We start from the raw sequence: 14,566 nt of genomic DNA, 5'->3' as shown, positions 1-14,566 counted from the left end.
ATATCACTATAATTTGTTATTTAAACAGATTTTTTTAACTATTTTTCTCAGTAATTTAGCCTCTAAACAGCCTTTTTGCCAAAGAAGTCAAATTGCATTAGGGCTCTTAGAAATCATCTTTTAACTAAAATACAAGTCAGTTTAATGGATTTCATTAATTTTTTTAAGCAAACAGAAAGGATGCTTCAATATCAATTGAGCTTTTATGGGCTAAATTGTATTATACTTTTTTTTTTAACAACCAAGCTGTTTTTCAAAGTACTCTCTACCAGCATTAGAGGCAAAAGCTGCCTCTTACAGATTCCAATACATTAATCAAAATCTTTATGGTATTCATAGCAAAAACATATTGTCAAAGACAAAGAAACTTTTTACAAATGGACTCTACTATGAGAAACGTCTGATTCAATGTTCTCCACCTGCAAAAATCTGTATTAAAGGGATTAGAGGTATTTAAGTTTATTTATTCGCCATGTCATTTTAAGGGTTTTCATTTCCGCTTTTTGTAAATTAATTAAGCCACATGCAATGGAAGAGCTAATTTTCAAAATGAGTCCAAATACATAACATATGGAGTTTAAGATTTTTGTGGGCTTATTTTACCAGTTAATTAACTACCATAGAAGCAAAAAAAAAAAAAAGTGAATGGGCATGCCACCAGTAACTAAAGATTAAATTTGATTTAGAAAACATTCATTTTTAAGATGTTAGTAAAAATGCTAAATGTAAACAGACCAAAATGTGTCACTTATAACTGGTCCAAAATACTAACACTACTAAGAAAAACCCACTATTAAATACGCATATTATTTTTTAAGTTAAATAATATGAATTTTCTTTAAAATTAAGCCTAAGGTACATTTAAAAACACACACACATACGTTAAAAAACTTTTTTTTTAATCTAATGATATTAATTAAACACACACACACACAAATACTTCAGCGTCTGTCCCCATTTCCAGTTAAAGCCATATTGCTAGTTAATGCAAATAGCATATACATCTACCTCTCTTTGAAGAACTTTAGGCCGTCGTGAACTCTGGCAGATTAAAGGAAAAAGAGGTGTAAGGCAGAAGTTGCTTAGATATATCAGAGGAAATAAAAGACATCTACATCATTTAAAGTGATCTACAGCCACATTTCCTTTTCTTTTGGATGTGACAGGATGATCTAAACAACACATCCCAACATAACAAAATCTTTCCTTTTTCCTTTCTCTGCTTTCACTTACTTGTAAAGAACCCAAGCTATCAGAGCTTGTACTTGCAGGTGAGTCTTTCTTCACTTCGGGAGCAGTTTCTGGAACTCTCACTCTAACATAGTTTATAAAGTGTCGCATGTTCGACACCAAGTTACTACCAGGAAACCAACTGTCATGACAACGTTCTGGTCCACATACTGATGCCTAAAACATAAACATAATAAATATGAAACCTTGTCAATCAGGTCTAAGGTACAATGGAGATGTAACAAGCCCAAATAACAGTCCACTGCCTGTCATATTCCTCAATTCCTCAGAGTCTCATCCACAATTATAAAATGCTAATAAAACCAAATGCAAACACAAAATTCAAGAACAAATTTCCCAATACTAGTATGAGAAGTCCAATGGAAGTCAGCTAAACTTCTCCTGAAAAAAAAAAAAATACATTTTCAATCTGGAAATACCTAGTACAGATTATTACTTATCACTCATTAGGAAAATCTCATAATACAGTCAAATCATGCTAATTTGGACTAAGTGTGGAAGAAACTGTGAAAAATCAACCAAAAATCTGACTTAGTCTTAGAGGGATCTTAATGATCTTTTAATATCTATGAAAGCATGTATGTTGATTCAACTTAGACTACAAAGTACTGTCCAGTCTTTTTACTTGTCTGTTACTATATTGTATTATATTTTGTCTTTAGGAGCAAAGGAATGAAGAAAATATTAATTTGTAAAATCAATCTGTAGTAACAATACTTTTATGGAAATTATACTTCTAAAGTTCTGAAACACTTTAACAACTAGTATGCTTAAGTAATTTAAACATTCTCCCTTATAACAATATTATTCATTAACTCAAAATCTTTATAAAAAGAATTTACTACTCAAAAGTAATCCTTAATCAAATTATTAGAATTTCTAGACTGAAGGGCTGACATAATATTTACCAGTAATCAATGTCATTAGCATAACACCAAAAATGCATTAACCATTTTAAGATCTATATATTATGAATTACAAATTTCAAATTCAAAAATTCTGTAAGTAGATTTTAATGTATTAATGAAACCTCTAAAAGAACCTATGTATTTGAAAATTAAAATGGGCCTTTTCCAAAAGCTCTTAAGAAGATTTTATATGAGTATGATGAATCCATACATCTCAAGATGGCATATGACCTTTTACTAAGGCAGGTCATAACTTTAAATATTTAAAAATATAAGAAACTACTTACCTCTTCATCTGATTCCTCTTCAGCTGAATTTTCAAGTCCTAATTCAATCAGATATAAAACCATGCAGAGTACATGTTCTGACAGATTTTGATGATCCATCAAAATCTTTAAAAAGGGAAAAAAATGTCCCATAATTACTTTTTTCCACAAAATGTATTTTGTTTAAATATTAAAAAAATTTTAATGTTGTAGATGAAAGTAACATAAAAAATATATATACATGTGTGTATATGTATGTAAAATTTATAATCAGATATGTAAGTAAAGCTATATCTTGATGGAAAGACAAACTAAAACCAAAAAAAACAGGTTCCCTCCCAAGATCACATAGTATTTTAGGCAGTAACTAGAAATATTAATCCACTGATTTCCTAAAGGTTAACACATTAAATAATCCACTAAAACCATTATAAAAATACTAGGATCTAACAAAATAATTTAACAAGAATATCACACATCCTCATTTGCTGACACACTTCTCCTGGTAATAAGAATATTACACAAGAAAGTTTGTTAAACAGGATAATTAATAGATATGTGTTTAGCATAGCACCTGGCATATAACTGGGAGCACAACAGTTTATGGAACATTAATATTCTTAAAATCTGTCTCTAAAATTAAAGTTCTAGTATTCTGTGCAGCTATGTAAATGTGTAGGCAAATGTGTGGTTTATATGGGTAAAAAAGGATAAAGGAATGCAAGTGGTTAGGAGAGAGGCTTCTTGGAGGAAACACTGATAAATCTGACCTTATCATACGTGGATTACACAATGCAAGCCTTACACATCTAATGCAGGACTTCAGGTCTAACCTACACCAATCACTCATTCCATATGATGCAACAAACTGCTGCCCAGAAGATACATAAAATACCATAAGAAAAAAAACAGCCTAACAGCTATCATGTTGTCCTTATTAAAAAAAAAAAAAGCCATCTGGCCAAACTACAGAAGGGGTAAGAGGAAGAGGTTCTGCAAGGAGTGGCACTGTCAGCTGAGGGCAAGACTGCAGACAGCGAAAGAGAGGCCCATCTACGCTGAGACTCAAAGAAACTGCCCAAATGGCAGTGGGAGCTTGGAAAGGACTTAGTCACTTAGGAAGTATCCTATTATGACTAAAAAAATACCTTCAGTTCACTGACTTTCTAATGCTTGTATGACTACTGAGAAGGCTTTTCCATTCATATTGTGTGGCACATGGTGAGAACAGATTCTAAAACCTTTTAAAAACCTGATTTTTTAAAATAAATTCTGTATGTACCTAGCTATTTGACCATGAACAACATCTAGCCTCAAGTTTTCTTATCTTTAAGACTGAAATAAGAGTCCAGAATTTTTGCAAGGATTCATGGTTAATACGTAATTTGCTCAGTACAGTATCTAGCAATTAATGTTCAACAAAAAGTAGGTAGGTGGTATGGATGGTGGGAGGAGCAGGAGGAACAGGAGGAGTAGGGAGAGGGAACTGAACGCCGGGAGGCAACAGAGGTCATCCGTTCCAACCCAGTACTTTACAGAGAGGAAACCGAGGCTCAGCCACACACCCAGCTTGTGTTAAGCAACACTAGAACACAGATACTAGACTCCCAACAACTGCCTGTCATTACTACATACACTCTGTCTCCTCTTAATAAACAAAACATTACTAGCTAAAATGAAATAAATTTTGGCTTGAAATTCTGTGGCATTATATCTTACAATTTCAAATGAGTAACTTAAAGGCCAAGAAAAAAACTTTATTAGGTATTGTTAAAAAAAAAAAAAAAGAATGATTTCTGGGGAGTTTCATTAACATGTTCCATATTAAAGTTTTTTTAATATTAAACATGGCAGGAAATGAAATGGCTTACTGACACTGATTTTTAAAAAGCTGACCGGACAATGCAATGTCAATTAAAGGTTTTTCTATAATCATTAAAGCTATTATAAAGTTGAAATTTTAAAAAATGTGTTCATGATAATCTTGAAACAACTACACACTGCCTTTCTGTTTTTGATGTAACATAATTTTTATAATAAGCAAATGGAAAGCTTGAAAAAATATAACTTGAAAGAACACAAATCATTTGCAGTTAAGGCTTCTTTAATTTTTAAATCATGAATTACTGAATTATTTATTATTATATCTACACAGCTTCAATATCTGAACTAATTATTTAACCTCTAAAACTTAAAAAATCATATCTGAAAAATAAGAATAGTAACAGAACTTTTACTCAAGATTTTTTTGCTATAATTAAACAAAGTAATATATATAATGTATACACATTACATTGGAAACAAAATCTGGCACTAAGTAAATATTCAAAAAATGTCTGTTACTCATAGTGTTACTTTTTAGTGTTACACTGTTACTCACAGTGTTACTCATAGTAGAAGAAAAATTCTACTTTTTTAATGAAAAAAACATTTTAGATCATTTTACTGAATAATTCTCATAGAAATTAATGAAAATAAACTATTCAAGATGTTTTTTGAAGCACATGTCTAAAAGCTTAACAGGAATAATTCTTACAAGTAAAATGAAAAACTGGTCATGGGGTGGAGTTAAAAAGAATGAGAAGTACAGAAATCTAAAAGCTGTATTTATTTAAACAGCAAACATTAAGAGAAAACTAAAATGTCTACTTAACTAAATGTTACATATATTTTCTTAATTTAAATAATGTATATGTAGTAATTGGAAATTTGCCTACAAGGCTTACTTTTCTATTTCTTTTAATTTTTAATTTTCAAATTCTAATTAGAAAAAAAAAACAATAGTTTTTTCTTTGTATCTCATTTGTATGATGTTTATCTATTATAGTTACTTTATAAATGTCTTATTTTATCTATATAACATGAGCAGTTTTTTGTCTTTCACTTCTTATTCAGACTATAACATAAATATGCCTGTTATATATATTCACATATTCCACAATATTATATACACAATTTTTGAGCATCAACTAATGTTAGCCAAATAAATAAGTCAGTCCTGTGTGAGAAGACCCAAGAAAAAAATTAATTCTAGGTAACAAGAAAGTAAAAGTATCACCTTTTGAGTTTCTTAAGTATTTAACAGAGAAAATTCTTAATGTTATCACATAGGAGCCCATTCAAATCCTTCCATGTTACATTCCTGATCAGAGGAAGAAAGCCAAGAGAAAAAGCCTAAACACAGGGTCACTGGCCCCTATAACTGCTTTCTTAGTTTTGTCATTTTAGTGGATACTGGTGGTTGTTTGGTCCCTAATATTCATTCCACCCTTCCTGCAGTCACACAATATTTCCCTTCTTATAGCACAGAAGCCATTAAGACATAGTCTTATCTGAAACTGTATAAGATGGACAGTTTCCTACAAAGAATGGTGTAGGTCCATTATTTTCAACTTAGACAGACTTGAAATTATATATAGAATGCAAGAGAATTCATATATATGTGATTATGACATATCCTCACACATCTTAAATATATAAATACACTTTGCTTTATAAATGGTACTGTTATATAAACATTATCCTTTAGCACTTTTATTTTAAAATTATTGAAATAAATTCTAATCTGAATCTTTCTATTCAAATTACTACTGTACCTTGTAAAGCAGAGTGAATAGCACAATGTGTAAAGTTTTACAGTGCAAAAGTCTCATGAGACCTTTATAGCTGGGATGGAGTGGTGTCCTTTTCTTATAGGGAGGCCAGGGATTTCCAGGGAATTTTCCACTCTGTTTTAGACTGTAAAAATAAAATAAAACTAAAATTAGATGACAGACTCAACACTAAACCGTGGTTTAAACAGTGATTTATAGACATTAATTTTTGTCACATTCTCTATGCGGTACTATTTTTAACCAAATTGCTCAAAAATGCCAAACAGATAGCTATTCTCTTCACAATGAACACTATTATTATTATTTCCTTTCACATTGGATAAAAATAACTAGAGAGAGCTAAACTGAACCCTAGAAAGAAATATGTTAACAAAGGGAAACAAAGGGAATACAAAGTAAAATACTAAACAAAAGAAATTTCCAGTTGCAACAATTGAACAAAAAAATAGGTAAACCTAATAATTCCCCCACTACCAATAGCTGGGAGAGCTGGGTAAAATAGAATCTTTTGAATGCATATTTGAACTCACAAAAAAGAAAGCAGAGTCCCCCCGGCACCAGAAAAAGAGAAAGAAAGACAACAACAAGCACTAACACTGTGTATGTCAATGGCTTTAAAGTCCATGAGCAGATAGATCTGAAGATGTTGAGCTCACAAGGCTCAGAGATGGAACTGAGATCTCACATAAGGCTGAGACCTTTGAAACGCTTTACCCTCAAAGACAGGATAACTCACAAGGAGAAATAAGAAAGCTTGCCTGTCTCTTCTGTGATGGAAGAACATGCTACCCAGGAAGATAATAATTATGAACTTAAACGCAAATACCACCAGACTCAAAACACAAAAGGCAAAATCTGAGAGAAGCACAGAGAAACTGATAAATCCACAACCATAACAAAGCATATACACATATTTCTAAAAGAAAGCCCAAGAAAAATAAATTGGAAAGAATTTTGAAGATTTTTTAGCAGCACACTTTATAACCTTGAACCAAAGACAAAGAACATCCAGTAATTAGAAAATACACATAATTTTAAATGCAATTAGAACATTTATAAAAATTGATGAATTACCAGGATGCAAAGGAAATCTCAACCAAATACCAAAAGAACTGATATACAGATCACAACCACTTGTCACAAGGCCAGTAAAACTAGAAATCAACTAAAAGATAACTTAAAACTTCAGAGATGTAGACACTTAAAAAAAACACTATGTTCTTAGAAATTCAGAGGCCATTATAATTATAATAGAAAACTTTAAACATTTAGATCCTAAACTATAATAGAAAAATATTGTGAGATACAACAAAAGCAGTACTTGGAAGGAAATTCATAGTCTTAAATGCTTATGTTTTTAAAAATCAAAAACTAAGCATCTAAGAAAAGGGAGAAAATCCAAACGAAGTTGAAAGAAGATAATAACAATAAAAGAAAAAAATACAATAGAAAACAAGTGGGGGGAAAAAGAAACAACAAAATCAAAAGTTTATTCTTTAAAAAAACAAAAACAACAAAAAGCAGTAGAAACAGCAGTCCTGTGATAAGACTAACCAGGAATAAGAACCAGCAAGCACAAACAAACAATGAGAATAAAAAGGCAGACAATTTTTTTACTCATTAATTAAATACTTAAGACAAAGTAGAAGATTTCCTAGAAAATATATAATTTGACAATCCCTTTCAAGAAGAAATAAAAATCCTAAGCAGGACTATAATGTTTGAAGAAAGCAAATTAGCAGTTTTAAATAATCCACAGGAGAAAAACAAAAACAAATCAACAAAACAAAACAAAACACACAAGTCCCAAGTGGCTGAATAGGCAAGTTCTATCAAAACTTCAAAAAATAGTCACAAGAATCAGAATTAAGTTGGACCACTACCTCACACCATATGTAAATATTAACTGAAAATGTATCAAAGGCTTAAATGTAAGACCTAAACCTATAAAACTCTTAGAGGAAAGCACAGGCTTAAGTCTTTATGACCATGGATTAAGCAATAGATATGACACCAAAAGCACAAGCAGCAAAAGAAACAAAATAACTTAACTTGGACTTCATCAAAATTATAAACTTTTATGCTTCAAAGGACATGCTCAAAAAAGTAGAAAGACAACCCACAGAATGGTAGAAAATATCTGCAAATCACATATCTGATAAGCCTAGTATTCACAATATAAACTGAGCTCTTGAAATTCAGTAACAAAAAGACAACTCAAATAAAAAATGTGCAAAGGATCTGGACAGTTCTCCAAAGAAGATATACAAATAGCCAATAAGCACATGAAGGATGGTCAACATCATTAGCCATCAGGGAAATGCAAATCAAACTACAAAGAGGTACTACTTCACATCCACTAGGGTGGCTATGATAAAAAAGACAGATGATAAATGCTAGTAAGAATGTGGAGAAATTGGAATCCTCATATATTGCTGGTAGGAATGTAAAATGGTGAAGCTGCTTTGGTAAACAGTCTTGTGGTTCCTCAAACAAATATAGAGTTACCATAAGATCCAGTAATTTCACTCATAGGCATATACTCAAGAGATATGAAAACAGATGTTCACACAAAAATTTAGGCACAAATGTTCATAGTAGTATTATTCATAATACCCACAAAATGGAAAGAACCTAAATATACGTTAACTGAGGAATGGATAAATAAAAGTGGGATATCCCTACAATGGAATATTATTTGGCAATAAAAAGTAATGAAATACTGATATGCTATAACATGAATGAACCTTGAAAACATGATGCTAAGTGAAGACGTCAGTCACAAATGATCATATTTGATTCCATTTATGTGACATGTTCGAAATAGGCAAATGTATAAAAATAGAAAGTAAATTAGTGGTTGCCTAGGACTAGGAGGATTTGGGGATATAAGTAGCATATAGGTATATATAGGTAGTATAGGTAGGATATAGGTAGCTGTTAATGAATACAGGGTTTCTTTCTAGTGATGAACATGTTCTGAAATTTATTATGGTGACAGTGGCACAACACTGTGAATATACTAAGAACCACTGATTAAACTGTACACTTTAAATGAGTTAACTGCAGTGTATGCAAACTATATTCAAATAAAGCTATTAGGAAAAAAAAGTCAAGAAACAGATAACCTCCATCTCCCAACATAAATTTTAGAGACCAGCAAAGGACAAAGATACACAGATAATTCTATGGTGCTAATATAACCTTGTTAACCATACAAAGAATGATTTTTTTTTAAAGTAGAAGACTAATGAGACAGGAGGGAAGCGGGCAGGGCACAACCATGAGAAGAATGACACAGCAGTTGAGGACAGACATAAATTAGTTAGAACGAACTAAGCTAAGACGGTGGAAGACTTGACTCCCAGTAGCCTTTGAGCCTCATTATGCACTTATTGTAATGTATCAGCATGTTAAGTGGCACACCCACAGGTACTGTGACAGTTCTGAAGCTGACCATAAAAGGCCAAAAAGTAGACAGAGGCTCAATTCCTGGAAATCCCTGCCCCTCCTCACAAATAGCTGGAATAATCCTCCCACTTGTTAGCAAATTAAATTACTGAACTTGTATAAAACTAACCACCCACACACCCCGGATCCCTCGCCTTTTGAAATGGCCCACATTCTGCCTATGGACTCTGTATCTCCCAAGTGGCTCTCACTTTCCTAGACGACCCCATCTCCCAGGTCCTCTCTTGCCTTCTGAGATGGCCCACAATTTGTCTATGGAGTGTGTATACCCCTGAATAAATCTACTTTCACTTTACTATGACTTGCTCTTGAATTCTGTCCTCCATGAAGCCAAGGACCCTCACCTGGCGAGGCGCATCCCAGGGACTCACCCAAAACCTGGGACACGATCATCCTCTCATGCCCCATCTTCCTGCAACACTATCATTCTTACGAGCATAATGGAAAAGAACTTTTAAAAAATTAGTAAACCATATCAAGTAGTATTTTTTTTAAAGAGTGCATCATGACAACATAGGGTTTTTCCCAATATATTATTCAAGGATGTTTGGATTGTATGCTATCAACTACACAGATGCAGAGAAAGCACCTGTTAAAATTAAAAACTCATTCTTAATAAAAATTCTTGGTAAGCATTCAATAGAAAAGAACTTGCTCAACCTGACATACGGTAGCTACAAAACCACTAAAGCAAACACTGCATCTAATAGTGATGCATGAAAACCATTAGGAACAAGATAAGAATGCTTTTCATCACTGCTATTATTGAGTACTATATTAGAACCCTAGCCAGGAAAGTAAGACAAGAATGTGTGCATGTATTCATGTGTGTATATATATATAAAGAAAAGAAACAAAATCATTATCCCTAGATAATTTAACTGCACAAAAAAACTTTAAATCCATAAATTATTAGAACTAGTAAGAGTTTGCCTGAAAACAAGATGAACAATAAAAAACAACTGCATTCTTATTCACTAAGACAAACAGAAACTATAATTTTAGGAAGTATACTACATATAATACTTATAAAAATATAGGATAACTTTGAATAAAAATAACAAATAATATCTAAAACTTCAATTTAAAAAAACTGTAAAATTTTATTGAAAGAATTTAAAGATGACCTAAATAAATAAGGAAAAGGACCACGTTCATGGATGGGAAAACACATTACTCTAAAGATGGCATTTCTACCAAATTAATCTATGAATTCAGAACAATTCCAATCAAAATCCAAAAAGTTTTATCGTTAAATTTTATATGGTCATCATAAAATTCTAGGCAAAGGGCCAAAAATAAATAGCTATCATAAATAGAAGAGAGAAGGAAGAGGAGGAGGAGAAGAAAGACAAGCAAGAGGAGGAAGAGGGGGAGAAAGGAGATAAACTTACAGTATTTGTGACAGTATGGCATTAATTTACAGAATGAACAGAAGATAACAGACCTATATCAACTGTATTTATTCACAGTAGTTATGTTCTATAAAGTTACCACAAACACTGAATTTTTACTCCAGGGGAAATAAAGGGTTTAGTTTTGACAAGTCTGGGACCACAACATTTTTGTCATCAAAATGTCATTTGCATAATATAGGTTCGTTAGCCAATGTCTTTGTAGAACAAGCCAGTCTCATCAGCACTGAAAACCTGCTCTTCCACATAACCCTTTTCCTATATAACTCGTAGCAGGTATTTAAAAAATTATTCTGCTGTCTCCTGATCTGCAGAACCTGCTCTGCCTGCAAGTTTAACATTTTTCACACTATATTACCTTTTGAAACTTGCAAGCCAGCCAGCACTAGTTAAGAAGGGTTTAACATTTTCCTGACCCTGGGAAAATGTGACAGTAAATTTCTTATACTCTCAAGCCTCACAATAATTCTGTCCACTATGCTTTTTTATCAGACATTATCTCATGAGTCCACAAATCCAGCTTTTCAGCTTTTCCATAGCTTAATCACACACTACACATGTTACTCAAACACTTTTTGGAATGGCCTCATGTACAGCTCAGTAAATGTCCTCTACCACTTATCTCAGTGTACCATATAATTGACTCCTTACCATTGAACTCACAGCCAACGGCACTGTAACAGCCTGAATGAAGCTTATCTAACAACAAATTTTCTTTGTAAGGCACATTAAAACCTTCTTGCCCTCAAGAACACTACATTTAGCACTTGGCACTATATTTGGGGGCCATTTTAAACATCAAAATCATCAAGAAAAAGAACAAAAATGCAAAAACATGGCACTAAATTGACCGCGAAAGGGACACTTGTCCACAGTATGAGCTGAAACAAGAGGACAGAGCTTTGCTTTGTTTCACCTCAGCTTAGGTGCACTCTGCAAGTCTGCTCGGGTCTGCGAAAAACCAGGAAAAGTGCTCTGAGTATTGATTTGGGGCTTAAAAATAAATTTTCTCAAGTAGCCAAATTTACAAATACAGAATTTGCAAATAATGAGTGTCAACTGTATATGTATACAGTATATGTATATGTCTGTATATGTCAACTGTATATGACAGAATTAGCATTATTAATCAGTGAGAAAAGGCTAGACTGTCCAATAAATGGTCCTGGAGCAACTGGCTTTCTGTAGGAGAAAAAAATGAATAAATCACTACTTTACCCTCTCTATAAAAATCAACTCCAGGTGGATCAAAACTCTAAAAATGAAAAGTAAAACTTTAACACTAATGAACTTTAGACAAACTAACAGGAAAACCATTAAAGAATAATCCATACACAGGTCTCAAAGCAAGAATTATAAAGGGAAATTAATAGATTTTTTTAAAAGGCTAACCCTCACTTAGTAATCCAGACAATGCAAGTGAGTCATACATTCAGCACTTGAAGTTAAAATGACAGAATGAACCTAAGTAGTTAATTTTACTTTCACCCAAAACTCCAATAAAAAATACAGTTATGGTATTTTTTTAAAGGATGAAAAGCACAAGGATAGGGAAAATCAGAAAAGAAAACACAGAATTTTATTAATTGGAAAGCAAATGGACATTTGATGACTCTAGAAAACATAAGGAAGCCCAATCACAAGGCCATGGGGAAAGCTGAGAATCAATCCCAACTGCAGAATCTTCAAAATGCTCAGTAACTGGAAGCACCTAGTACTTAAATAACTGGTGTGGGGATATAAGAGGCTAAAATGAGGACTGGATGAAAACTGCTTGTCCCCTACTCCAATATAATCTGGCTAGAGAATTCACCTCTGGAGAAGGTAAAATACAAGCATTATTAAAGCTAGGAGGATGCGGGATTAAAGTCATCATATACATTTTGATTTAGAGCCCTTAAGCTGTGATCCATTCAGTTCCGAGAATAATGGCAGCCAGACCATTACCTTCTGGGCAGTATCTGAAAAAACTTCTCTGAGGAATCTGACCAGACCAAAAAGTTATAAAGAGACAAACATAAGGGCTTCTCAACAAACCTGCCTGCCCAAATCACCCTATATTACAGCTCAGAACCTATAAGATCTGCCACGGCACTCAGAGTTCATCACAAGCAGCCAGAATTATCAGACAGTTGAAGAATGCCTCTAACACAGGAGCCAGATAGACTGAACAGCAGAAAACTCAACTTACAGGAAACAGATATTATGCAGGTAGCAGGAAAAAATTGTAAAAATAAAAAAATAGCCATTGACATACCAAAGAAATGAGTTGCATCTACGATTCAACAAGAGGATGTCATTAAGTTTGTATTAGAAAAAAAAAAACTGGTTTCTACATAATACTGTAGTGGCTACATAATTTTCAAAACAATTCCAATAGCTTATGATAAAATGTTTCAATTATTCTATTTCACTCAGCATAGAAAAGCAATATTTAGTTTTTATTTTGTTTGCTTTAAGCACTAGGCCCCTAAATATACAGCACCTACATTAATAAACTGCTCCAAAATAAAGATTATATATTTATTTAAGGCACTGCTCTTTTCAAAAGCATTAATGGAATAATGCAAATGAAAAGCTAAAAAATGACAGCAAAAAAATTTTAAATGACTCAAACCAACATCTAATATATATAAACACATACATCATACTTTCAAACACAGGCCAGCACCTATTAACCTTCAAGATGGGACAACAAAAAATATCAGAAATCATAGTTCAAAAATATTTGCCTTCCAGTTGAATTTAAAGTACCACTATATAAAAATCACATTTGTCTTTTGGAAATGGCCTAGACAATAGTTCCATTATTGCCATTAATAAACATATTTCACTGAACTTCTCTGGATTGCAATGTCCTCATATATAAAATATAACACTGAAATGAATGGATGCTTTTCCAACTGTTGGTATGTTTTTGTTTTTGTTGTTGCCGTTTTCCCTCTCAGGCCTCCTCTTACTGTCGCCCAACCCCCTCTTCCAGTGAGGGTCCCCAAGACACTTTTACAGAGGCTTGAGAGAAGAGTTTGAAGGCCTTTTCCAGCACTAAGATCCTAAAATTCTAAACATCTAAACATCATACAAAGCAAATGGTATATTTTCACTTAAAAAAATCTCAGAGAAATTTACTTTTCATTCATTTAGCCATTACTGATTGTCTATAAAGTACATAGCATCACACTAGATTCTAAAGACAGTATAGCTTTAATTTATCAAATCATTTTTTCCATAATTCTTCAAAAGGTCTTTCTATTGCCTTCTTGAGATAAAAAAGGATCACACTAACTAAAATCAGTTTTGTCATTTTTGTTTCTTAAAACTAAAAGAAAATGAAAATGACCAACAGCCAATAAGTCCTACACTTTAGGGTTATTTCCCAGTTGTGTTCTAATAAGAACTGAAACAGTCAATTATACAGTTATGTAAGAGACAGTCATATAAGAAACATCACATAAAGGAAGCAGATGCTATATTTCACATACAAAATACATTTCAAAAAAATTAAGTTTTACATATAAACACATTTCTTCATGGAGATAATATTTATTTTAAATACACAAAATCTTTTATATTATATAATAGTTTGCACATAAAATTTCACAGATTAATTTACAAGAAAATGATTAAAAGTTTTTAGTCTG

General features: G+C 32.5%; 1 protein-coding gene across 3 annotated transcripts in view; it reads right to left on the bottom strand.

The window, feature by feature from the left end:
• UBR3 (ubiquitin protein ligase E3 component n-recognin 3) overlaps window positions 1-14,566 on the bottom strand; it is a 177,232-nt gene that overhangs the window by 82,698 nt on the left and 79,968 nt on the right. For all 3 annotated transcript variants that reach the window (XM_031678376.2, XM_031678377.2, XM_031678379.2), the window contains exons 20-22: window positions 6,022-6,163; window positions 2,447-2,551; window positions 1,234-1,407 (exon numbers count right to left, since the gene is read on the bottom strand). In XM_031678376.2, the coding sequence (XP_031534236.1) occupies window positions 1,234-1,407; window positions 2,447-2,551; window positions 6,022-6,163 (421 nt within the window). The remainder of the gene's footprint in view (window positions 1-1,233; window positions 1,408-2,446; window positions 2,552-6,021; window positions 6,164-14,566) is intronic.

This window comes from Vicugna pacos, chromosome 5, assembly GCF_048564905.1.
Source record: "Vicugna pacos chromosome 5, VicPac4, whole genome shotgun sequence".
Classification (NCBI taxonomy): domain Eukaryota; kingdom Metazoa; phylum Chordata; class Mammalia; order Artiodactyla; family Camelidae; genus Vicugna; species Vicugna pacos.
The sequence above is the reverse complement of the archived record's forward strand: the minus strand, read 5'-3'. Positions and strand labels throughout refer to the sequence as shown.